This window comes from Canis aureus, chromosome 9 (assembly GCF_053574225.1).
Source record: "Canis aureus isolate CA01 chromosome 9, VMU_Caureus_v.1.0, whole genome shotgun sequence".
Lineage (NCBI taxonomy): Eukaryota > Metazoa > Chordata > Mammalia > Carnivora > Canidae > Canis > Canis aureus.
Window position 1 is genome coordinate 46088050 of NC_135619.1, and position 22056 is coordinate 46110105.

The 22056-nt window shown below is 50.6% G+C and overlaps 1 protein-coding gene across 4 annotated transcripts in view; it reads right to left on the minus strand.

The window, feature by feature from the left end:
* Positions 1 to 22056, minus strand: part of ACTN1 (actinin alpha 1) — a 93298-nt gene that overhangs the window by 22174 nt on the left and 49068 nt on the right. For all 4 annotated transcript variants that reach the window (XM_077909753.1, XM_077909751.1, XM_077909752.1 and 1 more), the window contains exons 2-8: positions 20709 to 20823; positions 16282 to 16401; positions 8715 to 8801; positions 6734 to 6821; positions 6083 to 6161; positions 3774 to 3855; positions 2155 to 2240 (exon numbers count right to left, since the gene is read on the minus strand). In XM_077909753.1, the coding sequence (XP_077765879.1) occupies positions 2155 to 2240; positions 3774 to 3855; positions 6083 to 6161; positions 6734 to 6821; positions 8715 to 8801; positions 16282 to 16401; positions 20709 to 20823 (657 nt within the window). The remainder of the gene's footprint in view (positions 1 to 2154; positions 2241 to 3773; positions 3856 to 6082; positions 6162 to 6733; positions 6822 to 8714; positions 8802 to 16281; positions 16402 to 20708; positions 20824 to 22056) is intronic.

Genomic DNA, 22056 nt, shown 5'->3' on the forward strand with positions numbered 1-22056 from the left:
AGAGAAAGGAAGCAAGAAGCAGACCAGAGAAGAGGCTGGAAGGGGCTGGAGGGGGGTGGAGGGCCAGGACACCTGTGAGGCAGCCTGCACACGGGACAGCTCTCCAGTCTCAGGGGGGACAAGGTGAGGCCCGGAAGGGAGGCAGGGAGAGTTCTGGGTGCCCATCTGGCCAGGAAACAGGGCTGCTACTAGCTCACACGGTGTTTCTGTGTGATTGAGAGGCGCCTCTTCCCAAGGCACCTCTATTGGAAAACTATCATACTGCTGTGTTTGAGAATGTTTCTACTGCCATCTGCAGGAGGACCTCAGTGACAAATATTCAAATCTCCACGGTCTACAGTGGACACAGGGTCCCGCTGCGGAGCGTGCGGCCTGCACCACGTCCGTGGCAGGCCCGGCTGGGAAGGGCTCTGAGCCTCCGGCCCGGACGCCAGGAAGACGGCAGGAAGATTTCTCCCTGCCCGTCTGCTGGGTCATTTGAGAGGATGGGCTGGCCAAAGCAGGGAGGGGAGAAGAGGAAGGGGTCCTGAACCTTTAGGGGAACAGTCAGGAAGCACAGCCAAGAGCTGTACTCTCGGGATAAGGGCTCCTGACTCAGGCTCCAGGGAAGGAGCGGAGACCGCAGGCTTCGTTCCCATCCGCGGCCGCCAGCGCGCACGGACAGAAACACGGGGGCCGGCCAGAGGCTGGGGCTCTCCGGCACCTTCCGGCGTCCCGGCCAAGGTTCAGAGAGCACCCTGCCCTCCTCCAAGAGGCAGAGGGGCTTCTCCAGCCCCTCCTGTCACTGCAGGGCTGTGGCCCCACGGGGCGTTGCCAGAGCATCCAGGGAAGACTGAAGAGGCGGGCGGAGGGTGGCGGGGAGAGCGGACGAGGCCGAGGGGGAGCTCACCTTCCGCGCACCCGAGAAGGCGTGGCAGTGACATGAAACAATAGGGCACATGGCCTTCCCCTCCGGCCTTAGCGTGCCTACACATCTGCACAGAGAAGGAGAAGAGGTTGAGGGGGGAAAGGGCGGCGGCAGCAAGAATAAACCCAAACAGCCGTGGTGGACGGAGAGGACACAGGACAGTTGCATGGGCAGCAAATGAGGGAATGGCAGAAAGAGGAAAAATGAGATGGTGGGAGGAGTAAGGGGAGGGGAGGGAGCACAAGCTAAGACGGGGAAGGGGGAGGAAGAGCAGAGGGGAAGGCTGGGCGGAGGTGGGGGGAGCACCCCCATCATGCATTTGGAGACAGGTCACTCAGACTCCATGCAGAGGGTGAGGAATTTGCCTAGCACATCCATGTGATGTGACAAGTCCACAGCCCCAAATCATGAAGGCCCGGCCTGCGGTCTGTGGTCATGTCGACCTGCATGTTGTGTTTCCAGGGTCCTGCCTGTGAGACGGGTCTAGGAGAGGGGCTTCTGCTGCCTGAGCTAAGCTTCACAACAAAACATTCAAATCTTTAATGTCTGTGGTGTGAACAGTGCTCTTTAGTTGTGGTACCCTTGTGCAGTGCAGAACCTGCACAACCAGACTTTGAACTCAGGCCTCCCTCCCTGAGCAAAACTGAGCCAGGGTATTTGAAGGGGTTCACAGCTGCCCACCTCCTCCCTCCCCCCACCTCCAAGGAGGGGATATAGAAGGATATAGAAGGTACCAGGAACCCACAAGAAGCTGTGGACAGATTTGCTAAATCATGCCCATGAGTGGGAGAAAGGTGGGAACTTTGTGACACGTTTGTAAAATAGGTCAGTGAAGACAGGAGATGCCTCTCCAGGAGAAGCCCTGCGGCTCTTTTAATGCTTGTAGCTTCAACGAAGGTGAGCACAGAGGAGCTGCTGCCCACTGCGCCTTGCAGGCATCCAGAACCCCCAGGCTGACTTCACACAGGCAGCTCTTCCTGCTTAAGCCAGCCCTCTGGGTCCCAGAAGGCGAGCTCTAGCCCAGTCTTCTCAGAGACTGCAGAGGAAGAGGAGAGAAGGAGCAGAGATGCAGGGTGGGAGAGGAGCCGAGCAAGAGCAGCACGCCACGTTGGCACCGGGAGCTAACTCTACCAAAGAGACAGACCATCCAGACCCTGTTGCCGGGGAGAGGCGGGTGGGGCAGGGGCGCATGGTTTGGGGCCCGGCATGAGGTGTGCTGCACAAGGAAGGGGCAGGGGCCCTGGTACCTTCTGGGCTCCAGAGAAGGCATGGTAGAAGCTGGACACGTAAGTCATGATGGCTTTCTCATCCGGTCGGGCGGTTCCGACGATATCTGTCAAGAAAAATCTGGAGTTAAAAGCCAGCTGGTGAACACATGATGCACTTCCTGATGTGACGTGGAGAGTTTATAGAACCACCAAGTCCTCTTGCCCAAATGTTGAGCCTGAGTCCTACGGGCTTCTGGCATCAATCTCCATGTACAGGAACATGAGAGACAGACAGTGGAGAAAAATAGTGCCCCAGGGAAACAAACAACAGACCCTGAATATGGAACGTTCCATGAACGGCTGGCCCGGTGTCTGTAGCAAGTTCAATGGCAGGAGGAAAAAGGAACGGAAGGAGGAGGAAGTGCTACAGATGGGAAAAGACAGAAGAAATAGAACTAAACGCCACATGCAGACCTTATTTGGATCCTGATTAAAACAAACTAACTCGCAAAAGAAATGACTGGAAAAAATTTGATTTTGAATTGGGCAGTAGATATATCAAGGGATAACAGTCAACTTGCTAAGCATGAAATTTGTTTCATGGTTGCATAAGAAAATACCCATATTTTTAAGGTATGTATTCTGAAGTATGTAGAGGTGAAATGCTGTGATGTCTGCGATTTGTTTTCAAATACTTCACCTAAGGGATCCCTGGATGGCTCAGCAGTTTAGCGCCTGCCTTCCACCCAGGGCGTGATCCCATAGTCCCGGGATCGAGTCCCACATCAGGCTTCCTGCATGGAGCCTGCTTCTCCCTCTGCCTGTGTCTCTGCCTCTCTCTCTCGGTCTCTCATGAATGAATAAATAAAATCTTTTAAAAAATAAAATAAAAATAAAATAAAATACTTCACCTAAGAAAACAAAAGGGGAAAAGAAGTGGCAAAGTCTATAATTGTTTTATTGGGATGATGGGTATATGGAAGTTCATAGACTAGTCTTCCAGCTTTGGCATATATTTGAAAATGGTCCCAGACAGACATTGTCACACACTATCACCTCTCCCTCCTATTCTCCCCTAAGGGCCCATTCATCTTTCTAAAAAGTACTTTGCTTTTCCATAAATGCTGGTTGTCCCTTCCCTCTCCCCTACAAGTCAGGTGTGGATATAGACCCCAAACTCCTAACCACCCTGTGAAGTACCCTGAGAGCTCTCATGTGTATGGACATGTGAACAGACTTCTGTTTGCTTTTCTCTTGTTAATCTGTCTTTTGCCAGTCTAATTCACAGGATCCCAGCTGGAGAGCCGGAGAGGGTAGGGGAAAGGAGTTCTTCCCTCCCCTACAACAACAAGGAAATGCTGTGTTCCATCCCAGCACCCACTACCCCGATTCCAAGATGGAGACGAGAACCACCCTGAGGCGGTCAGTACAGAGCAGCCTCAAAGGCACCAGCCAGCACCCATCGCCAGCTAGCCTCCTCTCCAAACCCCAGGGAACTGAGGAATCCCTGACAGGCGGGTGCCCCTTGCCCTGGGCTCTCCAGATGAGGTCCCAGAGCCAGGCCTCTTCCCTTCCCATGTCAGGCCGTTGAGGCCCATCCCTCTTCTCTCTGACAGGTGAGAGAAGAGCCAGAGGCACAGAAGGAAAACACCTTTTACCTTCAGCATCCAACATCTTGGGGATGTCCAGGTACTTCTCTGCCACATCAAAGGCTGTGTTCAGATTTGTGAGTGGGTCGTCCTAGAGGAAGAAGAGGATGAAGGCATGGGGGGAGGGCCTAAGAAGTCACCGGTAACCCACATCTGGTGGTCAAAGATGGGGGCGCAGAGAGGACTTCCATGGTCCCCTCTCCCCCAGGGCTTGCTGGGTGGGCATTTACAATACCAGTTTTCCTTCTCCAGGCCTCATGTGTCAGAGAAACAGGGTGAAGAACACTGGCCTACAGCCCAAGAAGGAACAGCTCAGATATACACACTGGAAGAGTCCACAGGCCTGGGCACTGTTGGTCTTGACTTCCAGTTGCAGCTCTCCCAGCAGCTGGCAGGGGTGGGGCGGGGCTGGTCAGTAACCCAGCCTCCACTTCCCCTCTGGTATTAGGAGGTGCACTGGGAAACCTCAAGCCCCTCTGCTGCTTCACGGTCCATGAAATGTGGGGGCTCCTTCAAACGGCCACAGGCTTTGGACTATTCTGGCTGAGAATAGTCTAGAACCATCTCTAGAACACAGACTGGGGACTGAGAAGGATGCGGAGGAATGAGAGCCCGTGGGCACCATGGGTGGGACAGGTAAACCAGTGCAGCTGCCATGGAACATTAACACAGGAGGGAGGGTCCTCAAGTTAAACCCAGGACTGCCGCATGACTCAGCAATCCCACCTCTGGGTACATATCCCAAAGAATGGAAAGCAGGGACTGCAGGAGATAGCTGGACGCCCCTATTCACAGCAGCGTTATTCACAAGAGCTGCGGGGTGCAAACAGCACAACTGCCCAGTGACAGATGAGCAGACTAACCAGGGTGGTGTCCACACAGTGGACCATTATCCTGCCTTCAAAAGGAAGGACATTCTGACACATGCTACCACCTGGGTCAACCTGGAAAACTTCAGCTCAGTGAAACAAGCCAGACACAAATACTGTACAATTCACTTATATATGAGGCATCTAGATGACTCAAACCCATCGACTCAGAAAGTAGGATGGTGGCTGCTGGGGGCTGGCAGTGTGGGGAGTGGGGCATGATGGTTTCGTGAGTTTGGAGGCCCCATGGTACAGGATGAAGAGCCGAGGAGACAACCTATGGGAATGCATCCCTGCCACCACCCTGGACACCTCAGCATGGCTTGGGTTTTTACATCATATATGTTTTGTGTTTTCATGTACGTTACCTTTTACGTTACGTGTGCTTCACAACGATTAAAAGAATTTCTTCTAACGTGGGCAAAAAACCACCACGTAGGGATGGGAGCTCCTTGCTAGGCCTCCCGCACTATTTCCTGGCTCTCTAGAATAACCTAAAGCAACCTGGTTTTGTCAGCCCAGGACTCAGTTTCCTCATTTGCTAAGATGAGAATCACAAGGTTACAAAGAAATAAATAACATTCATCCAGGATGCTTTCAGGAAGAAACTACTCAAAATAGAGAAGGTGGAGTCCTTCTGGGAAAGTTTCTGACGGCTTCCAGAATGATTAAAAAAAAAAAAAAAAAAGACAATGCCAAGCAGTGAAAGTCACTTCCGTCCAGGACCTCAAGTAGCCCTCAGGCCCCGGGCTACACCCACAAGCCACACTCAATTTCCAGGGACAGCCAGGCTCCCTTGCCCACGTAAGGCCACAGCGGGAAGGAAGAGCTTCCCAGCCAGAGCCCCACAGCTCTCTCCTGTGTCCAAATGCCAGCTAGCTCTGGCAACCCGTGCTTTCTGGAAAGCATTCACAATTCAGTGAGACCAGGTCTGTGCTAGGATTTGGGCTGGATTTTGCTGATGCAACTAAATTAAGGAGAGGAGAGACAGACGCAGTGAAACAGGGAAAAAAGATAAGACACACAGGGTGGGCAGCTGGCCGAGTAGCAAAGGCGCCTAGGCTCTCACCCCCCAGATGACTAAGACCCCTGCAGTCCGTGGAATGGGGGAAGGGACTGAACAGCCACAGGCAGCAGGGCCCCACTTTATAGGGGGTGGCAAATGGCTATGGATTCACTGGCTGCCACCAAATCGACACAGGGATGCCCACCGTCACTGAAGTGCATCAGGCAAACAGTATGAAGGTATGGGATGCCGCCTCTGGAAGAAAAGTAATTACCACGTCTAGGGTTTCCTGCCTCGGCTCTGTTTGATTTGGCCACACAGCTCTCAGGTAAGTCAGGAGCTTCTCAACCTCATTTTCTTCCTTGCCAGGCAGCTGAGCTAGAGTGCAGGGACCCTCCCACCCACTAAGACAGTGGCCTGGGAAGTCAGGCGAGCACACGTACCTTCCGCAGCTTCCCGTAGTCAATCAGCTCAGGCCGGTGTCGATGGATCAAGGCACAGAAACCGAGGCCGTCCTTCCAGCTGTCCGAGGGAGAGAGAAGGTGGGAGGCAAGCTGGTGAGTGGGGCTGGACAGAACTCTAAAAGAGGGGAAAGCCCTAAAAGAGAATTGGGGGGGGGGGGTCCTCCTTTTTTCCACAGAGTGCTTTGGAGCAGGAATGAGGGGAAGACAGGATGAGAAGAAACATTTCTTCCGGCCACAATCCCAGGCACTGGGGTCAGGATCCTGTGGGGCCTGAGAAGCTGAGACACCTACCACATCCAACTTAGTCTCCACCAAGGTCTCTGTCTGTGCCCCCCCTGCTCTATTCCAGTGCCCCAGGCTGGAACTTCCTGGACAGTCCCCTTGGGAAGCTCCCCAGTAGCTCCAGCATCAAGCAAAAGCATACACAGCAGCACAACCACATCAAAGGCACTGCTGGGAGAGAAGGAGTGTTGTGGGGGCAGGGGCTGTGGACCTCCCCTAGAAAGCCACTTCTTCCCCAAGGACCTCTGCTCTGTTCTAGAGCTGAGACTAACCCAGCCAAAGGGGGCCGAGGGGTCTTAGGGGAACAGCATAGGTTCTGCAAGAGCCCCTCAGCCCCCAGCCACTCACCTTATGTGGAAATTCTGGATGTTGACATTTTTGTAAGGGGCTGTCTTTCTTTGACACCACAAGAGCAGCCCTTCCTTCGCAGAAGTCTCTGTGAGGAGGGGGATGACGGGCGGAGAGGTCAGTGGGCTGGCTCAGCACAGAGAGGGGGTGTTGGCTCACAGGAAGCCCCACCAGGACCACGGGGTCCTGGCTTGTTCACATGAGGGGTCCCTACAAAGACCCCTAGATTCCAACCCTGGGGCTACCGGGCCACTAAGAGTTTCCTCAACAAGGTTTGAGAAGTTATTTGAGAAACAAAAAAGTAAGACAGGCAGCTTTTACGAGCTAGCCACATTACATTTAAATATTGAGGTAATGGCCTTTCAAACTTTCAGAATACCTCCCCCATCATTCCCCTTTATTCAAAGACATGTAGCACTACAAAATAAATCAGCAACCTATGTGAGGTCTATGTTTGATTGGTCTATAAAATCTAAAGTCCTGGAATCTCCACACAGGGGTCTACAAGCTGTGCAGAGTACACACAGCCGTGTGGGGCAAAAGCATTAGGATCATCTAAAAAAATAAAGTTCCTTTATATTTAATGCATGGATTGATACCATTGCTGTATGTGTGAAGCAGACCCGTGTCTGTAAAATAAAGCAAGGAGGTATCCGAGGGGACCCCAGGAGCTCCCAGCCCAGAAGGGCTGCAAACCACACTGCCCCCATGGGCTCACATCTGTGAACTGCAGATATGGTACCCAGCAAAGAGGGTTCCTGGGTGATCTCATTTACTCTCAATTTACAAAATGGACTTTTAAATGACATTAAATGATTTCTGCAAAGATAATGTTTCCAGCGCAAGCAAACAAAAAAATCAGCAAAGCTAATGCTTCTACTCAGCTCAAGCTCATCAGCTATATAAGATTAAAACAATGACAACAGCCCCAAAGAATCAAATTGATCTCATCAAGAAGGCAATTTGAAAGTGGATTTATATTCACCATCACTAACTAGCACCGTATATGAAGTGGACACCTTTTTAGCCACTTCCACCCTAAATACCATATATCTATAATCCAAACTTCAGATGGCTGTATCATCATGTGTCAAACCAAAATTTCCATAAGAAAGTGATTTATTCTACATTCTTCCCATCAAAAAAATTACTTTGAATAAAAATCTTTTTAAGATTCACAGGACATGACCATGAACAAAAATATATTTTTTAGGTTACATATTTATTTTTTTGGTCTCTGCACCGGGTGTGGGGCTTGAACTCACAACCTCAAGATCAGGAGTCACACGTTCCACCAACTGAGCCAGCCAGGTGCCCCATGAATACAAAATATTTTAAAATATTATCTCCATCTCACCTTTTTAAAATTTGTTTTGGTGTGTATATTTCATAATATGAATATCAATATACTAATATAACTTATTACAAAATAAATACACACATATCAGATAGAAAGCTCAAAAACTGCTGGAGTGTGGAATCAAAAGTTAATTAATTTATTTATTTTCTTTCCTTTTTTTTTTTGGAACCAAAATTTAAAAAGATCCCAGCCCCAGACTACCATGGCCTCTCAAAGATCTGTGAAGTGGCCACCAGAGGGCACTATGGGAGCAAAGTGGAGACCCTGGAGTAGACTCGGAATCCTGAGACACTCTCTTCTGGTTACCAAGCTATTTCCCTACCCTTTTGGATTGAACAACCTAAAACCCAATACTTCCCACAGCACCTTAGTGTCCCAAAGTGAGGAGGATTCTCTGGGGCCAACATACCAGTGGGAACCAGCACCTAAGCAGTTCTGATTTCTTTACAGATGAGGGAGGCAGATGCCAGCGATGGGCCAGAAGCCCAGGATGTGGTCCACAATTAGGCCCCTATTGCCAGGGGTCAGGGAATTCACCAGGCTGAGCTCAGGGAGGAGGATGGTGAGGGCAGGGGAGAGAAGGGAGCTTGGGAGACTAAAGGCACAGAGCAGAAGACCCACCTTCCACAGAGATGTCCTGGATGGCAAAGCGGAGGATGATGGTCCAGATCATGCCCAGAGTCATTTTCACATTCCCATCCACGATTTCTAGAGAAATGGCATCAGGACATGTTAGGATGGCTTTTAGCAGGGGCAGAGTTAAAATTCCCGAGTGCCCACATCACTGAGAGTACAGAGACAGAAATCAAAGACCACACAGCTCCACCTCTAGGGAAAAGTAAGAATGTTTTTAAAAGTACTATTAGGCATCACAGGTGCCAGGAAAGAAGTCTATTTGGGGGTGATCCAGGACACAGGGTAGGTGTGACCAATTTCACTGGGTACATCAAGGAAGGCAAGAGAGAAGGGGGTGTCCTCACCAGCCTGACAGAGAAGAGGGAGAGGTTTCTAAATCATCACAAATGTTCTGGCAACTTTGTGAGTTGGGGAAGTCTGGGTAATCACAGCTCTCAAATTAGCCATCCACATGCAAAAAGCCAGTGTAGGGAACAGAAAGCAATCAATCCAACAAAGCTTTGTAAACTGACATCTTGAAGGATTTACTAACTCACAAATCAACCCCATGGCATTACTTGGGTATCAAAATACATATTTAAAAAAAAATCAAACAACAGCTTCCAGATCACAGTTAAGAGATAACCCACTAAATTCAGTCTAAGCAACACTTTAGATTTTTTTAAAAATGCTATAAATTCTATGAATTCTTTCCTTCCTTCCTTCCTTCCTTCCTTCCTTCCTTCCTTCCTTCCTTCCTTCCTTCCTTCCTTTCCTTTCTTCCTTTCTTTCCTTCTTTCCTTCTTTCTTTCTTTCTGTATCAAGCCCAGAAGCAGGGAATACAAACTTAAGTACCTGTCCTTAAGGAGCCCAAGACATGGAGTCCTTTATGGTCTTGGGGGCTAAGCCCATGACAATCAAATGCAGACTCCTTGCCTTCACCTGCTTCCAAACTAGGAGACAGTAACTCAGCCCCATGGCAAGGTACTCTCAGCTAACAGTCTGGCATCCAAAGAATATCGTATTTTTTCCAACCTGAAAAACTAATTATGGGAAAAAAACCCAAAAGAACCATGAGAAGGGGTGACTTCCAGGAACTCCCGATATCCTGAGCCCATGTTCACTAGGGTCTGCTTCCAACAAGTGTCTTAAGCAAGAGTAGATTCCACTAAAGAAACTACATTCTAAGATCTCATCCCCTTTCTCAAAAGGGAGGGCAACACCGCATGCTGCTATATATCCAACAAGGTACAGAGCACTGCCGCTGCTTCCCGGTGAGGCAGGTGACTCTGCTGAGCCTGTGCTGGGGTGCTGAGGTGGACAGGTGACCACGTTGGACAGGAGACAGGATGTAACTCTTCCTGCTAACAAGGGCCTTTCAGAGCCCGTCCCAGAGCCCCAGACACCAGCAGGGCACAGATCTGAGTGGGAGGAATTGGATAAGACACAGAGAACAGAGTAGGGTACAACCATCTTCTTGAAGATGTACAACAGCCAGGTAGCACATTGCAGAACATGCTGGGAGAACACAGAGGCAGGTAGTAGTTAAGAATCAGTTCATAAAGATTTTATTTGAGAGAATAAGCAAGGGGAGTGGCAGAGGGAGAGGGAGAAGCAGATTCCATGCTGAGCAAGGAGCCCAATCCCAGGACCTGGGATCATGACCTGAGCCAAAGGCTGACACACAACCCACTAAGCTACCCAGGTGCCCCATGATTTGGTTTTTTAAAAATGCCCTTTCATTTGTAACTTCCAATGGTTTTGTATCTATAACATTTAAACAGTTTATATAAATTCATAAGGAAAAAAGCCTAAATTCCTAATAGGCAAAGAACCTGAATAAATACTTCACAAAACACAAAATATAACCAATTTATAAGTATGCTCAATCTCCCTTGTAATTAAAGAAGATATTTCCCCAGCTATTAAATTAGCAAAGTTAAAAACACTTTAATGTGTGTTGATGGTAACAAGCTACGACACTGTGGCTAGAAGTGTAAATTGGTTTCAAAAACAAAAAAACAAAAAACGGGCAGCCCAGGTGGCTCAGTGGTTTAGCGCCACCTTCAGCCGAGGGCGTGATCCTGGAGACCTGGGATCAAGTCCCACATCAGGCTCTCTGCATGGAGCCTGCTTCTCCCTCTGCCTGTGTCTGTGCCTCTCTCTCTCTCTCTCTCTCTCTCTCTCTCTGTGTGTGTGTGTGTGTGTGTGTGTGTGTGTGTCTCATGAATAAATAAAATCTTTAAAAAACAAAAAAACACTCTCTGGGGGTGCCTGAGTGGTACAGTCGCTTAAGCGGCAGTCTCTTGGTTTCAGCTCAGTTCGTGACCATAGGGTCGTGAAATAAAATCCCATGTGGGCTCCATGCTCAGTGCAGAGTCTGCTCTGGATTCTCTCTCCCTTCCCTCTGCCCCTCTCACTCATGCACGCTCACAGGCTCACTTGCTCTCTAATAAATAAATCTTATTAAAAACAAAAACAAAAATACACTTTCTGGGAAATAATTTGGCAACAGGATCAAGCATCTTGAAGTTGTTTGACTTTTTGACAGTGAAATCTACCTCTACGAATCTATGCCTAGCCAATAACCTGACATGCAGGGTACGGCTGCCATATAAAAGAGCCTGTCATGGCCCCAAGCTGGAAACCACGAATATACCAAGTACCAGTGTGACGGAGTAAATCCCCTGCCCCCATCGCTCCTCTGCTCAGAACCCCCATGGCTTCCCATCTTACTCAGAGTCAAAGCCAATGGCCAGTGAGGCTCTGATAGTGGAGGGGGGCCCCACCTCCTCCAGTTACACGGCCTCCCCGTAGCTCTCTCTTCCCTGGGTATCCACTGTCCCTCACCTCCCTCCATCTGCTCTTCATCTGCTCCTGGAAACCTCCCACTTTACTCCCTGCTTGACTCTTCTCCATCTGACACGTGTGTGTGTGCGTGTGTGTGCGCGTGCATGCGTGTGTATTTTCTCTCTCCCCACTTCTAGAACATAAGCTCCGTGAGGGGAACAATTTTTTTGTTTTACATCACTGCTTAGAGCCCAGCATAGCTCCTGGCACAAAGAAAACCTTCCATCAACATCTGTTGAATAAATGAATGAACGAATGAATACTGGAGGGCACTACACATGTGTAGGCAGAGGTTACCCAGGCCTGTGGCTGGGAGAACAGAGCGGCACTCAGGCTCCTCCAGGGAAGGACTCGGGTCTGGAACAGAGCACAGCTGTGCTCTACAATTAACACAGCCACTAAAAATGACATTCACACATTTTTAATGACTTGGAGAAATCTTTATGATATGAAGAGTAGAAAATGCAAGAATTAAATTTCATGGACATTTTCAATACAGGAGGCATCTTTTTAAGGTCTAGAAGAGGCATGAAAAAAATGGGGCCACCGGACCTTTCCAAGAGTGTGACTGCAGCCCCAGCCCCCGCCTGTGCCCCCATCCTGTGGTCCCCTCTTCTGCCCTACTTTCAAAGGCCAAATACCTGGGCCTCCTGCTGGGCTTGGGCTCACAGCCCTCCCCAGCACTAAGGGAGACAGTGGCTTCTTTTTTGGGTCTTGCGTACTTATTCCTCTCTCCCTTCCCCAGAAACCGCCAGGATTTTTGCTCACTGAATTCTCACTCATACCAGATCCTGCAAGAAACAGGAGAGCCAAGTACAGGCAAAAAGAGTGGGGTGTGTTGACACCCACGCCCTACCCTAGCCTCGGGGCCCACTGGCTCCTTGTCCCACACCCAGAGCGTAGCCCCCCAAGCGACCCCCAGGACAAATCCTTTTCCCAGGCATCTATGTCTGGAGCAGGGACACGCCATCTCCCAGCAGCTTATGTCAGGGGGCAGGCATGCTGAGTCTAAAGGAAGGTCCCACGGCCACAGCTGGGCCATGTGAAAGAAACATGAGGATAGACTACAATATCTGATGTGGGTGCGGGAAGAAGGCGGCAGGGGTCGGGGGGCATGTTTCTGCCATTCCTGGTCTATAGCCAGCCAAGAAGCTGTTGGCATCCTGTATTTACCCCCTACCCCCACTCCAGGGGTGCAGTCACCTGCACATGATTCAGAGAATGAAGACATTCCCCCTCAACAGAAACCAGAACCAGACCCCCCGGGTTCCCCCTAACAGAAACCAGACCCCCCGGGTTAACCAGCTTGCAGACCAATGCTCTAGCTACTGCACCACCGTCCCTCCGCCCTGAGGACAGGGGATAAATCTTCAAGACCACACCCAGGCTCTTGGCACCCAGAGCCATCAGACTTTCCCCGCCCAAAGATCGTAGGATAAAAAAATCCTTCCTGGTCCTCTCACCTAGTTAAATCCCAACCTCTCACCTAGGTCAGGTCTCAATTCCACTAAGTCTAGACATTCTAAATCAAGTGCAGTACAGGAAAGCCCAAGGATCTACTCTAATCCCTCCTGGATGTACAGAGGTCCCTTGCTCTCAGCCTCCACCTGAACACCTTCAGGAACAGGGGCCATATACCCCTCCAGGGCACCCATTCCATTCCACGCCCATAGGTCCTTCCCGTCATCCAGAATCAGCCTGCCCACGGGGTCTCCCGGGCCTGGTGCTGCCCCTCAGGGGCTCATGAGAGTCTAGTCCTGCACCGTGTGATAATCCCCCTGTGATAATCCCACCGTGAGGTCTTGCCCACGCTGGGCCTGCATCCCTCAGCCCAGAATGTTCTTCAGGGTAACCAGCAGCATCTCTCCCCGCCCCAACCCCTATGAGAGCTCATTCCAAGTGATCTGCTCCACTGCCTTTTATTTTATAGTCTAGAGCAGTAAACTCCATTTCATTAAAATAAACAAAACCCATTTGTGGCCTCATCCAGTTTCCTGGCACAGCAGAGCAGTCACCCCAGCACGATCTTAGCGCTCAGTATGAAACGGGAGAGGTGATTTCAAAGCGGAAGGCTCAGCCTAACGCACAGACTCCCTAGGGCAGTGAGAAGAGAAGGATTATCTCATTTTGAAGGAGCCTTTCCAAATCTTTAGAGAAGCGAGGCCTGTGTGAAAAAGAAAAAAAAATTAGAAAGCCGTGGCCAGCTAAGCTGACTTTCCGGAAGGTCGAGGTGCTGCATGGAGTTTATGCCCAGACCTGTCTTTGCTCCTCACCCTCTGCTGGAGCAAGCATAGCCAAGCTGACCCGCCACTCCGTGGCTGAGGAAAAAGCAGACAGGAAAGTCTTGTCCTCAGCCCCCCACGCACCACATCTGGAGTGATGGGAAGAGGTTCAGACCCCAGCTCCAGAGCCCAGACTCCCAGGTTCAGCCTGGCTCTGCCACGTGGAAGCAGTCTGGCCCAGAGCCCGTGCTCAACCACACCACGTGCTTCCACCCTAGCGACTATTCTAAACCTCGGCTGCCTTGATTATAAAATGTGGCTGGTGATGGTCACCCTACAGGCCTGCTCACAAGTAGACGGGGACAGCATCCTGTCTAGCCAGACAAAGAGCTGGAACCAAGTGCTATTCTCTCTCACCTTCCCCTTTGGACTTCAGTTTTGTTTTTGTTTTTAATTTGTGAGTAGCTATTTAATTTTTCTTTCTAAAAATCTGGATTTCTGGCTTCTTTTGAAAAACTGGAAGATCTAGCAATGCTGGACCTGTATTCCCAACAGATGATTAGATCTGCATGGCAGGTGCCCCACTTAGGACGTGCTACCCCCAGTTCTCCACAATCCCTACCCATCCCTACCACCACCCCTGCCCCCCCCCATACATCCTTTACTTCCCTGCCCCTGTGGGCATGTGAGCTTGCACCAGACCAGCTGAGCGCCACCTTCTTTGGTTTCCCAACCCTGCTTAGTTGAAACTTTTTCAGCCAAGTCTTTAATCTTCCCTAACAGAGCAAACTACTCTTTTCTTCTTATTAAGAAGCAGAGAATATGTCCCCACTCACAAAACAAGTACCCTGCTATGTGTGCGTCCTTTGAACATTTTCTGAGCACCTGCTGTGTGTGTCACACTGTTAGGAGCTGGCGCCACACAGACGTGGAAGGCATCAGCTTCAGCTGAAGGTGTGCTGGGACACATGGGGCACCACCCATGACTGCTCAAGTGTTAGCTTGTGTCCCCAGTAAGGTAGGGGTTGGCAAATTTTTTTCTGCAAAAGTGTGATAGGAAATATTTTCAGCTTTGCAGGCCATTCGGTCACTGTCTCAACTATCCTGCCAATAGTAGCAGGAAAGCAGATAATTTTTACGAAAACCCATGCCAGCTGAATTTGACACCACGGCCTATCGTTTGCCAATACTGTGCTAAAATTTGTGTTTGATGTAGCAACATAAAATCCCTCAATTTCTAGGAAGAAAGGGGGGCAAGGGAGGGCTTTAAACTCATCAACCAGAAAACAGATCTGCTCCTATGATTTACTGGAGCAAGTCCTCCACCGTCTTCAAGAGGCCACTTTTCAGGGGCATTTCTTTGGTATCATACAGACCTGAGTTCTGGCTTTGCCACTTACCAACACTGGGATCTTAAGTAAGTTATTTCATCTTGTTAGGCATGTGTTTCCTTCTCATCAAATGAGGATAATAATTAGAGCCACCAGAGAGTCTGTGAGAGGGTTCCAGGAGATCGCTGGTACAAAGGGCTTTGGCACAGTACCTGCCACAGCCTGTGTGCTCAGGGATCACAGCCGTGCACATACCTCCAATGATGAACGAACGGATAGAAACTTGTACTTTCTCTAGATTTCTGACACCACACAGCAGGTGCCCAGTGAGTCTCGTCTGAATCCATGGGGTGCAGTCCTGACACGGCCTGGCCACGACGTTCCGTTCTAATCACCTCCACCCTCCCCAAATCCTTCAGTGCCATCACACTGCACACAAGACTGCCTCTTTTAAATAAGAACAAACTAACAACGATTTATATTGAGCTTTAAAAAAAAAAATTCAAATGAAGAAAAAGAGAGTCAAGAAGCTAATCTGCAGAGAAATGTTATGAAGATTGTTCCTGAAGGCTTCTGGACATTGGTCTTCCCGGGGCTCCGTGGGGCCTCAGGGCAGCCTTCACCCTCCACCCAGCCCGTGTCTGACACTCTCCAGGCAACAGAATTCCCTGCCTCGGGCAGCAAAGCAGACAGGCCTGTGGGTGAGGGAGGTGGCATGCCACTCTCACAGGATCTCATGGCACCAGGATTTGGTTGGAGGCGTTGGGCATCGAGGTGAGAACCGGAGAGCCAGCCCTTGCTTTTCCAGGGAAGAAGTTGTGGAATAGTCAGGAAGGGCCTCTGAGTGGGAGGGCAGCCAGGCTGAGGCAGCAGAGAGTGATGGTCAAGGCAGAAGGAATTGCACATGCAAAGGCACCCAACCCCTTCTAATCCATACTGCTTGGCCTGGGGAGATGTGTGGGCACTTTAGATGTGGGGGGTGCTGAGACTAGATGGGAATCGTAGTTGTTACATGAAGAATCCACAGGTCGACCAGATGGAGGTGCTAGCAGCCCCACTTCCAAATGCACCCGGGGGGTGTGGGAACCCAGGAGTCAGGGCAGAAAAGGCCAAGAGAACAGGGAGCAGGATATGAGGTATGGTGTAGCAGCCAGAGAAGGCCTCACTCACCTTCAGCTCCAATGGACACGAGCTTGACACCCTTGCTGGCTATGAAATCCAGGGCCTTGTTGACGTTGGAGATCTTGTGCACTCTCATTTTGCCTCTCTCCGGCTTGGCCAAGCGCTCCCCTGAATACAGACCAAGAGGGAGGGTGGGAGGGAGGTCAGATGCTGTTTCCCAGGAGTGGGGCTGCTCTCATGATACTTTCACCCAGGTGCAGCTGAGTGCCCCCCACCACCACCACCACCAGCAGGGACCAACAGGGAGAGTGGACCCTGCCTTTCCTGCCACTTCTCAAACCTACCACTTGCCTCCACCCAAAAGATCTGTAATCAGCCCCACATGTCAGGGACTTGGCTGGGCGCTAGGAATACAGGGGTGAGCAAAACAGTTCCCTGCCTCCATGCGCTTACGGACCAGGAGGAGACAGACCTTCAACAGAGAGACACACAAATGTACGCACATGAACAAACACCAAGAAAGATAAATGCTTAAAAAGAGGATGCAGAGGAGGGCAGGTGGGGGATGAAGGAGTTGTGGAATAGTCAGGAAGGGCCTCTGAGTGGGAGGGCAGCCAGGCTGAGGCAGCAGGGAGTGATGGTCAAGGCAGAAGGAACTGCACACGCAAAGGCATCCAATCCCTTCTAATCCATACTGTTTGGCCTGGGGAGAGGTGTGGGCACTTTAGAATATTCTGAAAAAGTTCCCTAGTGTTTACGTGGAGCTGCCCACAGTGTTCCTCTCTTACTCGAGAACCGCTGCCTCTCGTGGGCATCCTTGGCTCAGATCTAAGACAACTCTCCACCAGCAGCCCACCCCCTCCTCCAACTCAGGTTCTAGGACCAGAAGCTGCAGGCAAAGAGCCAGTTCTTCAAACACCCCAGCAAGGGTGAGCACTTCCAGCTTACAACAGAGGCCCTCAGGGACCCTTTTTAAACTAAAACTAAGGGGCAGGCTCCCTGCTCAGCGGGGAGTCTGCTTCTCCCTCTGCCCCTCCCCCTGGTCCTTCTCTCTCTCAAATAAATAAAACCTTTTAAAAAATAAATAAATAAATAAATAAACTAAAACTAAAAATGGGTTACATGCGTGCCCATAGCCGGGGAAGGGGCACATAGCTTTAGAGTCTCTAAAAGGCCAGACTCCAAAATGCTAAGAACTATCATCCTGGAGTCCGAGACTCAGGACCCTTGCACCTGCCACAGTCTCCAGCCCCACCTAACCACACGTCCCCTCCCCGCCACACCCAGCACATTAGTAGCCTGGCTGAGAGCAGGGCAGCCACAATGTGGGAGCAGCACTTCTCCAGGGGGCCTCCCAGCCCCCCAACTTCTAGAGAACAGACTTCCTGCCGCAGATATGATTAGGCCTGGCAGCTCCAGGGAAGCACAGCTGGGGTTTTATGATTAAATTAAGACTTTCCACTAGTGGTTCTCCCAAGGCTGTGGTCATTGCTTGGCCTCCCCAACAAGGTACTCTACCAAGCTCCTGGGCAGATGAAATGCCACAGGGACTCCCTCTCATAGGATGGATAAGGTGACACCCCATCCCGCTCCCCCACCTTGCAGCCTGAAGGCTCTTCTGCTGAAGCCCCAGCCCTTAGTCCTGCCAAGCACGGGCTCCCTAGCCAGCCCCCAACTGTACACACTGGCCAGCACAGGACTTCATTGGGACAGGGGAGGCAGCAAGGCCAGCAGTTCTCAAACTTCAGATACCCAGCCCCCTCTCCCTGCCTCCTAAGTTTTTGATTTAGGAAGTTTGGGGTGAATGTGCAGGTGGAGAAGCGGTCCCGCGGGTTCTGGTGTCAGTAGTCCAGGGACACCACTTAGAGGACCTTGAGGGGCAGCCATCCCTTCCTTCTGTCATTCTACCCACCTCAAAGATGTTCGAGGATGAAATGGCAACATCTTAGTGGCTCAATGTCCCCCACTCCAGGGAAAGAGACAAGCCCCCTTCACAGACGTGCACAGGTCCCCCTTGGGCACAGGCCCACCTGTTCAGTGGTGGTTATGCAGAAAAGCCCACTTCAGGGCATCTGGTCACTCTGATATTTGTTGAGCATCACATACATGCCAAGTACAATCCTGAGCACTTGGGACACAGAGATGAGACCATCCCATCCCCCCAAGCAGCTCAGGGTGAGATGGGGAAAAGAACAAATGGGCCAAAAATGATCATGCTGTGGGAAAACTGACATAACCAAAGAATTAATGGGATGTTACAGGAGCCCAGAGTTGAGCAGCCACTCTTATGGGGAAAGCTTTCCTGGACGGAAACCCTGAGCTGAGTTTTAAAGAATGAAAAAGAATACTAGGTTTGTTTAAACTAAGAAATGTTGGAAGAGGAGGCAGTGAAGGACATTCTAAAAGGAAAGGCAGTTAGAGGAAAACAGTATGGCAGTAGCTAAAAAATATTAAACACAGAATTACTATATGATCCAGCAATTCCACTTCTGGGTTTATACCCAAAAGACTTGAAAGCAGGGGCTCAAACAGGTAGATGTACACCCATGTTCACAGCAGCACTTTTCGCAATAACCACAAGATAGAAGCAGCACAAACGTCCACGAGAAGATGAATGGATAAACAGAATGCGGTATGCACCTGCAACGAGTATTAGCCTTAAAAAGGAAGGAGAGCCTGCATGTGGATGACCCTGCAAGACGTCACGATGAAATAAGTCACAAAAGGACATATACTGGATGAGTCCACTCATACGAGGTGCTGAGAACAGTCAAACAGACTAAGAGAAGGGTGACTGCCAGGGGCTCAAGGGAGAAGGGAATGGGCAGTCGCTGTTTCCAGGGCACGGAGTCTCCGTGCGGGATGACAGAGAGGTCTGCAGATGGTTGGCGGTGGCTGCACAGCAATGTGAATGTACTTAGTACTTAGTGAAATCGAAAATGTTCAAAATGCTAAGTTTCATGTTCAGTAGATTTCTACCACGCACACACAACCCCCCAGCCCTACCCCCACCCCACAACACACAGATTTCACCTGCAAGAGGATATTTCAAAGTGTTGGGGAACAAGTCAATTGGAGCTTCTGCAGAAGTGCAGAGAGCGTGTCCTTGGTGAGGACTGCCTGTCTCTTGGGGTGGCAGAGGGCCTGAGGTCTGATACCTTTTTGGGAAGTCAGTTGAACACAAAACAGGTGCCAGCTCACAAAGGATCCTGCAAGCTATACTAAGGAATGTGGGCTGCAGGCTTCGAGCCCTGAGGAGGCTCTGAAGGGTTCTAAGCAGGGAACAGCGAGACCATATTTGGGCCGTCAGATGGCCCCTCTGGCTGCGGTGTGGGTGATGGGACTGTGGCGGTGTAGAAGGAACTGGGAGGGGGTCAAAGGCCTCTGCGGATCATTGGGGTAGAGCTGATGTAGGCCCACACTGACACCACGCAGCAGAGGTCAAAAGGTAACAGAAGAAGGAAATAGAATGAACATAACCTGAATGCCAAGTTGGCAAGCAAAGCAGAGGAAGAGCTGTCTCTAATTCCTACATTAGGTTCGGGAGAAGATTAAGATAATAGGAGGAGGGACGCCTGGGTGGCTCAGCGGTTGAGCATCTTCCTTCATCTCAAGGCCTGATCCCAGGTCCGAGGATAGAGTCCCGCAACAGGCTCTCTGTGAGGAGCCTGCTTCTCCCTCTGCCTTGTCTCTACCTCTCTCTGTATCTCTCATGAATAAACAAATATGATCTTGGGGAAAAAAAAGATTATAGGAGGAAAGAGATCTGTCAGGGCCAGGGGTAGTCTTGGGCATGCTGGGGAGCAGGGGGTGCTGAGGGACATCTGGGTCTATATGGGGCCTGAGGGAAAAGGCTGGACTGCGAGGAGGTCTGGGACTCACTGGCATCAAAGCAGAAGGTAAAGTGAAGAGAGTAGCTAAGATCACCCAGTGTATAAACCAAGATGAGAATGTTGGAACTACCAACCTCTAAGGAATGGTGGAGGAAAGGTATTCATAAGAAAGAGGAGCTCTGCATTCAAGAGGAGCTGTCCCTCCAGATTTCTGGACATCCAGATTCTACACTGGGGGCCAGATAAGGAAGCCAGATCCTCTAGATAAAGGGAGAGAGGGACTAGTGAAGCCACAGTTTAGAGATGGTCAGTCATGGTTACATGACGACCATGCAGTCCTAGCACTCTGGAGGGGAAGGGACCTCTGAGACTACCCTTCAAACTGCCTCTTTGTGCAAATGAGAGTGCTGAGGCGAAAAGGCAGTGACTTGTCCAAGGACGTGTGGATGGCTGGCAGCAGAGCTGGGACCAAACCCAGCCTCCTAGTCTGAATTCACACATGTCGCCCACAACTTCTTTCAAGAGACCCAAAGCTCACCATGACCAAAGGCAGAGCAGAAGCAGAGATGTCAGAGCAGCATTCCCAAAGTGGCCGAACCCAGCAGGCAGCACCTCGTCCTCGGCCAGGGTGGCCCACCTCACCTGAGATGACCTCCAGCAGCAGCATGAGCTTCAGTCCATCCCGGAAGTCCTCCTCGATGTTCTCGATCTGCGTGCCCGCCTTGCGGAGGTGGGAGTTGCACCATGCCGTGAACGTCTGGGCAAAGGAAAGAAGAGCAAGCAGTCAGGCTCCCCATGAGTCACATGGTCTCTGAGCCCTCACAGGGACCCCAGTGGGTCTCCAGGACCTACCTGCCTCATGCCCTCTCCAATTGCTGTGTGTAAGGCATGGGTGGGCATGCGTGGGATGGACAATGCAATACCCTCTAGTGACTCCCCTCCCACAGTTCAAAGGGCCAGCAATTTACCTCTTCAATAAGGCTTCATTTCCATCATCACAGTTACAAAAACCCCAGAGGTAACAGATTAAGCCTTTATTAATTAATCAGGGCAAATTCATTCATTAAATCTTGGTCCATTTGGCAGCTGGCTAAGGGAAAGAATTAGTTAAGTCCTGCTGGACTCAAGAGTTCAGAGGCCCAGAATCAGGACAAGGAGAGAAAGGTGAGGACCCCAATGCGCACTATGTGGGTCTGGCATCAGGATGCAAAGCACCTCAAGCTGCAAAGGTGTGAGGAAGAATTCCAGAAAGGGCATCTAAGGAGACTAAATGAAAGACCATCTCTACTGTGACTTTCTAGTCTGCAGGATAGGGGGTAGAGGGTGGGGATAGGGGGCAGCAATGGCTGAAATGGCTTCTGGATAAACCAAGCAGTCCCATGCCAACAGCACCACCTCGTGGCTCACACAAGGAACAGGGCGACTCAAAAAACAGAAACAAAAGCCTGTGCTTTCCCAGGCTTTTCCCAGGCCCACCCAAAATGTGGGCAGGGGTTGCTCCCCTGCTGTCACGTTCCATGGGAAACAGAAAGAAGGGCTCTCTAGCTTCAGAACCAAACTACTTCTTGGCAACTCCAGGCATCTATGCGCCAAATGTCACTCTCAACTACACAGGGGCTCAAGAGCTCGTGTCCGGCTCTCCTCCCACCCGCCCCGCAAAGTTGCAATGGTGAGCAGCGAGTTACTCAAGCAGTAGCAGCCACCCCAGAACTCCCCCTCCTCCTAAGAAAGGTCATCAGACACATGACCCCCTTCCCCCACCACTTCCTCTTGCCCTGGGGAACAAAGGGAAGTGGCAAAGAACAGGCAGGAGGGAGGAACACCATACCATTAGGGGTAAAGAAATGGCTGCTTAGGTTTATAAGCAAGAGTTGAAGAGCCTGTGGGCAAGAAGAGATGGTATCAGTCCATCAGGTGTGGAGGAGGAGGCAGCATTAGGATACCCCCAAGTCTGGGCCTCATCTTTAAATCATGCTTCACGGGCAGCCTG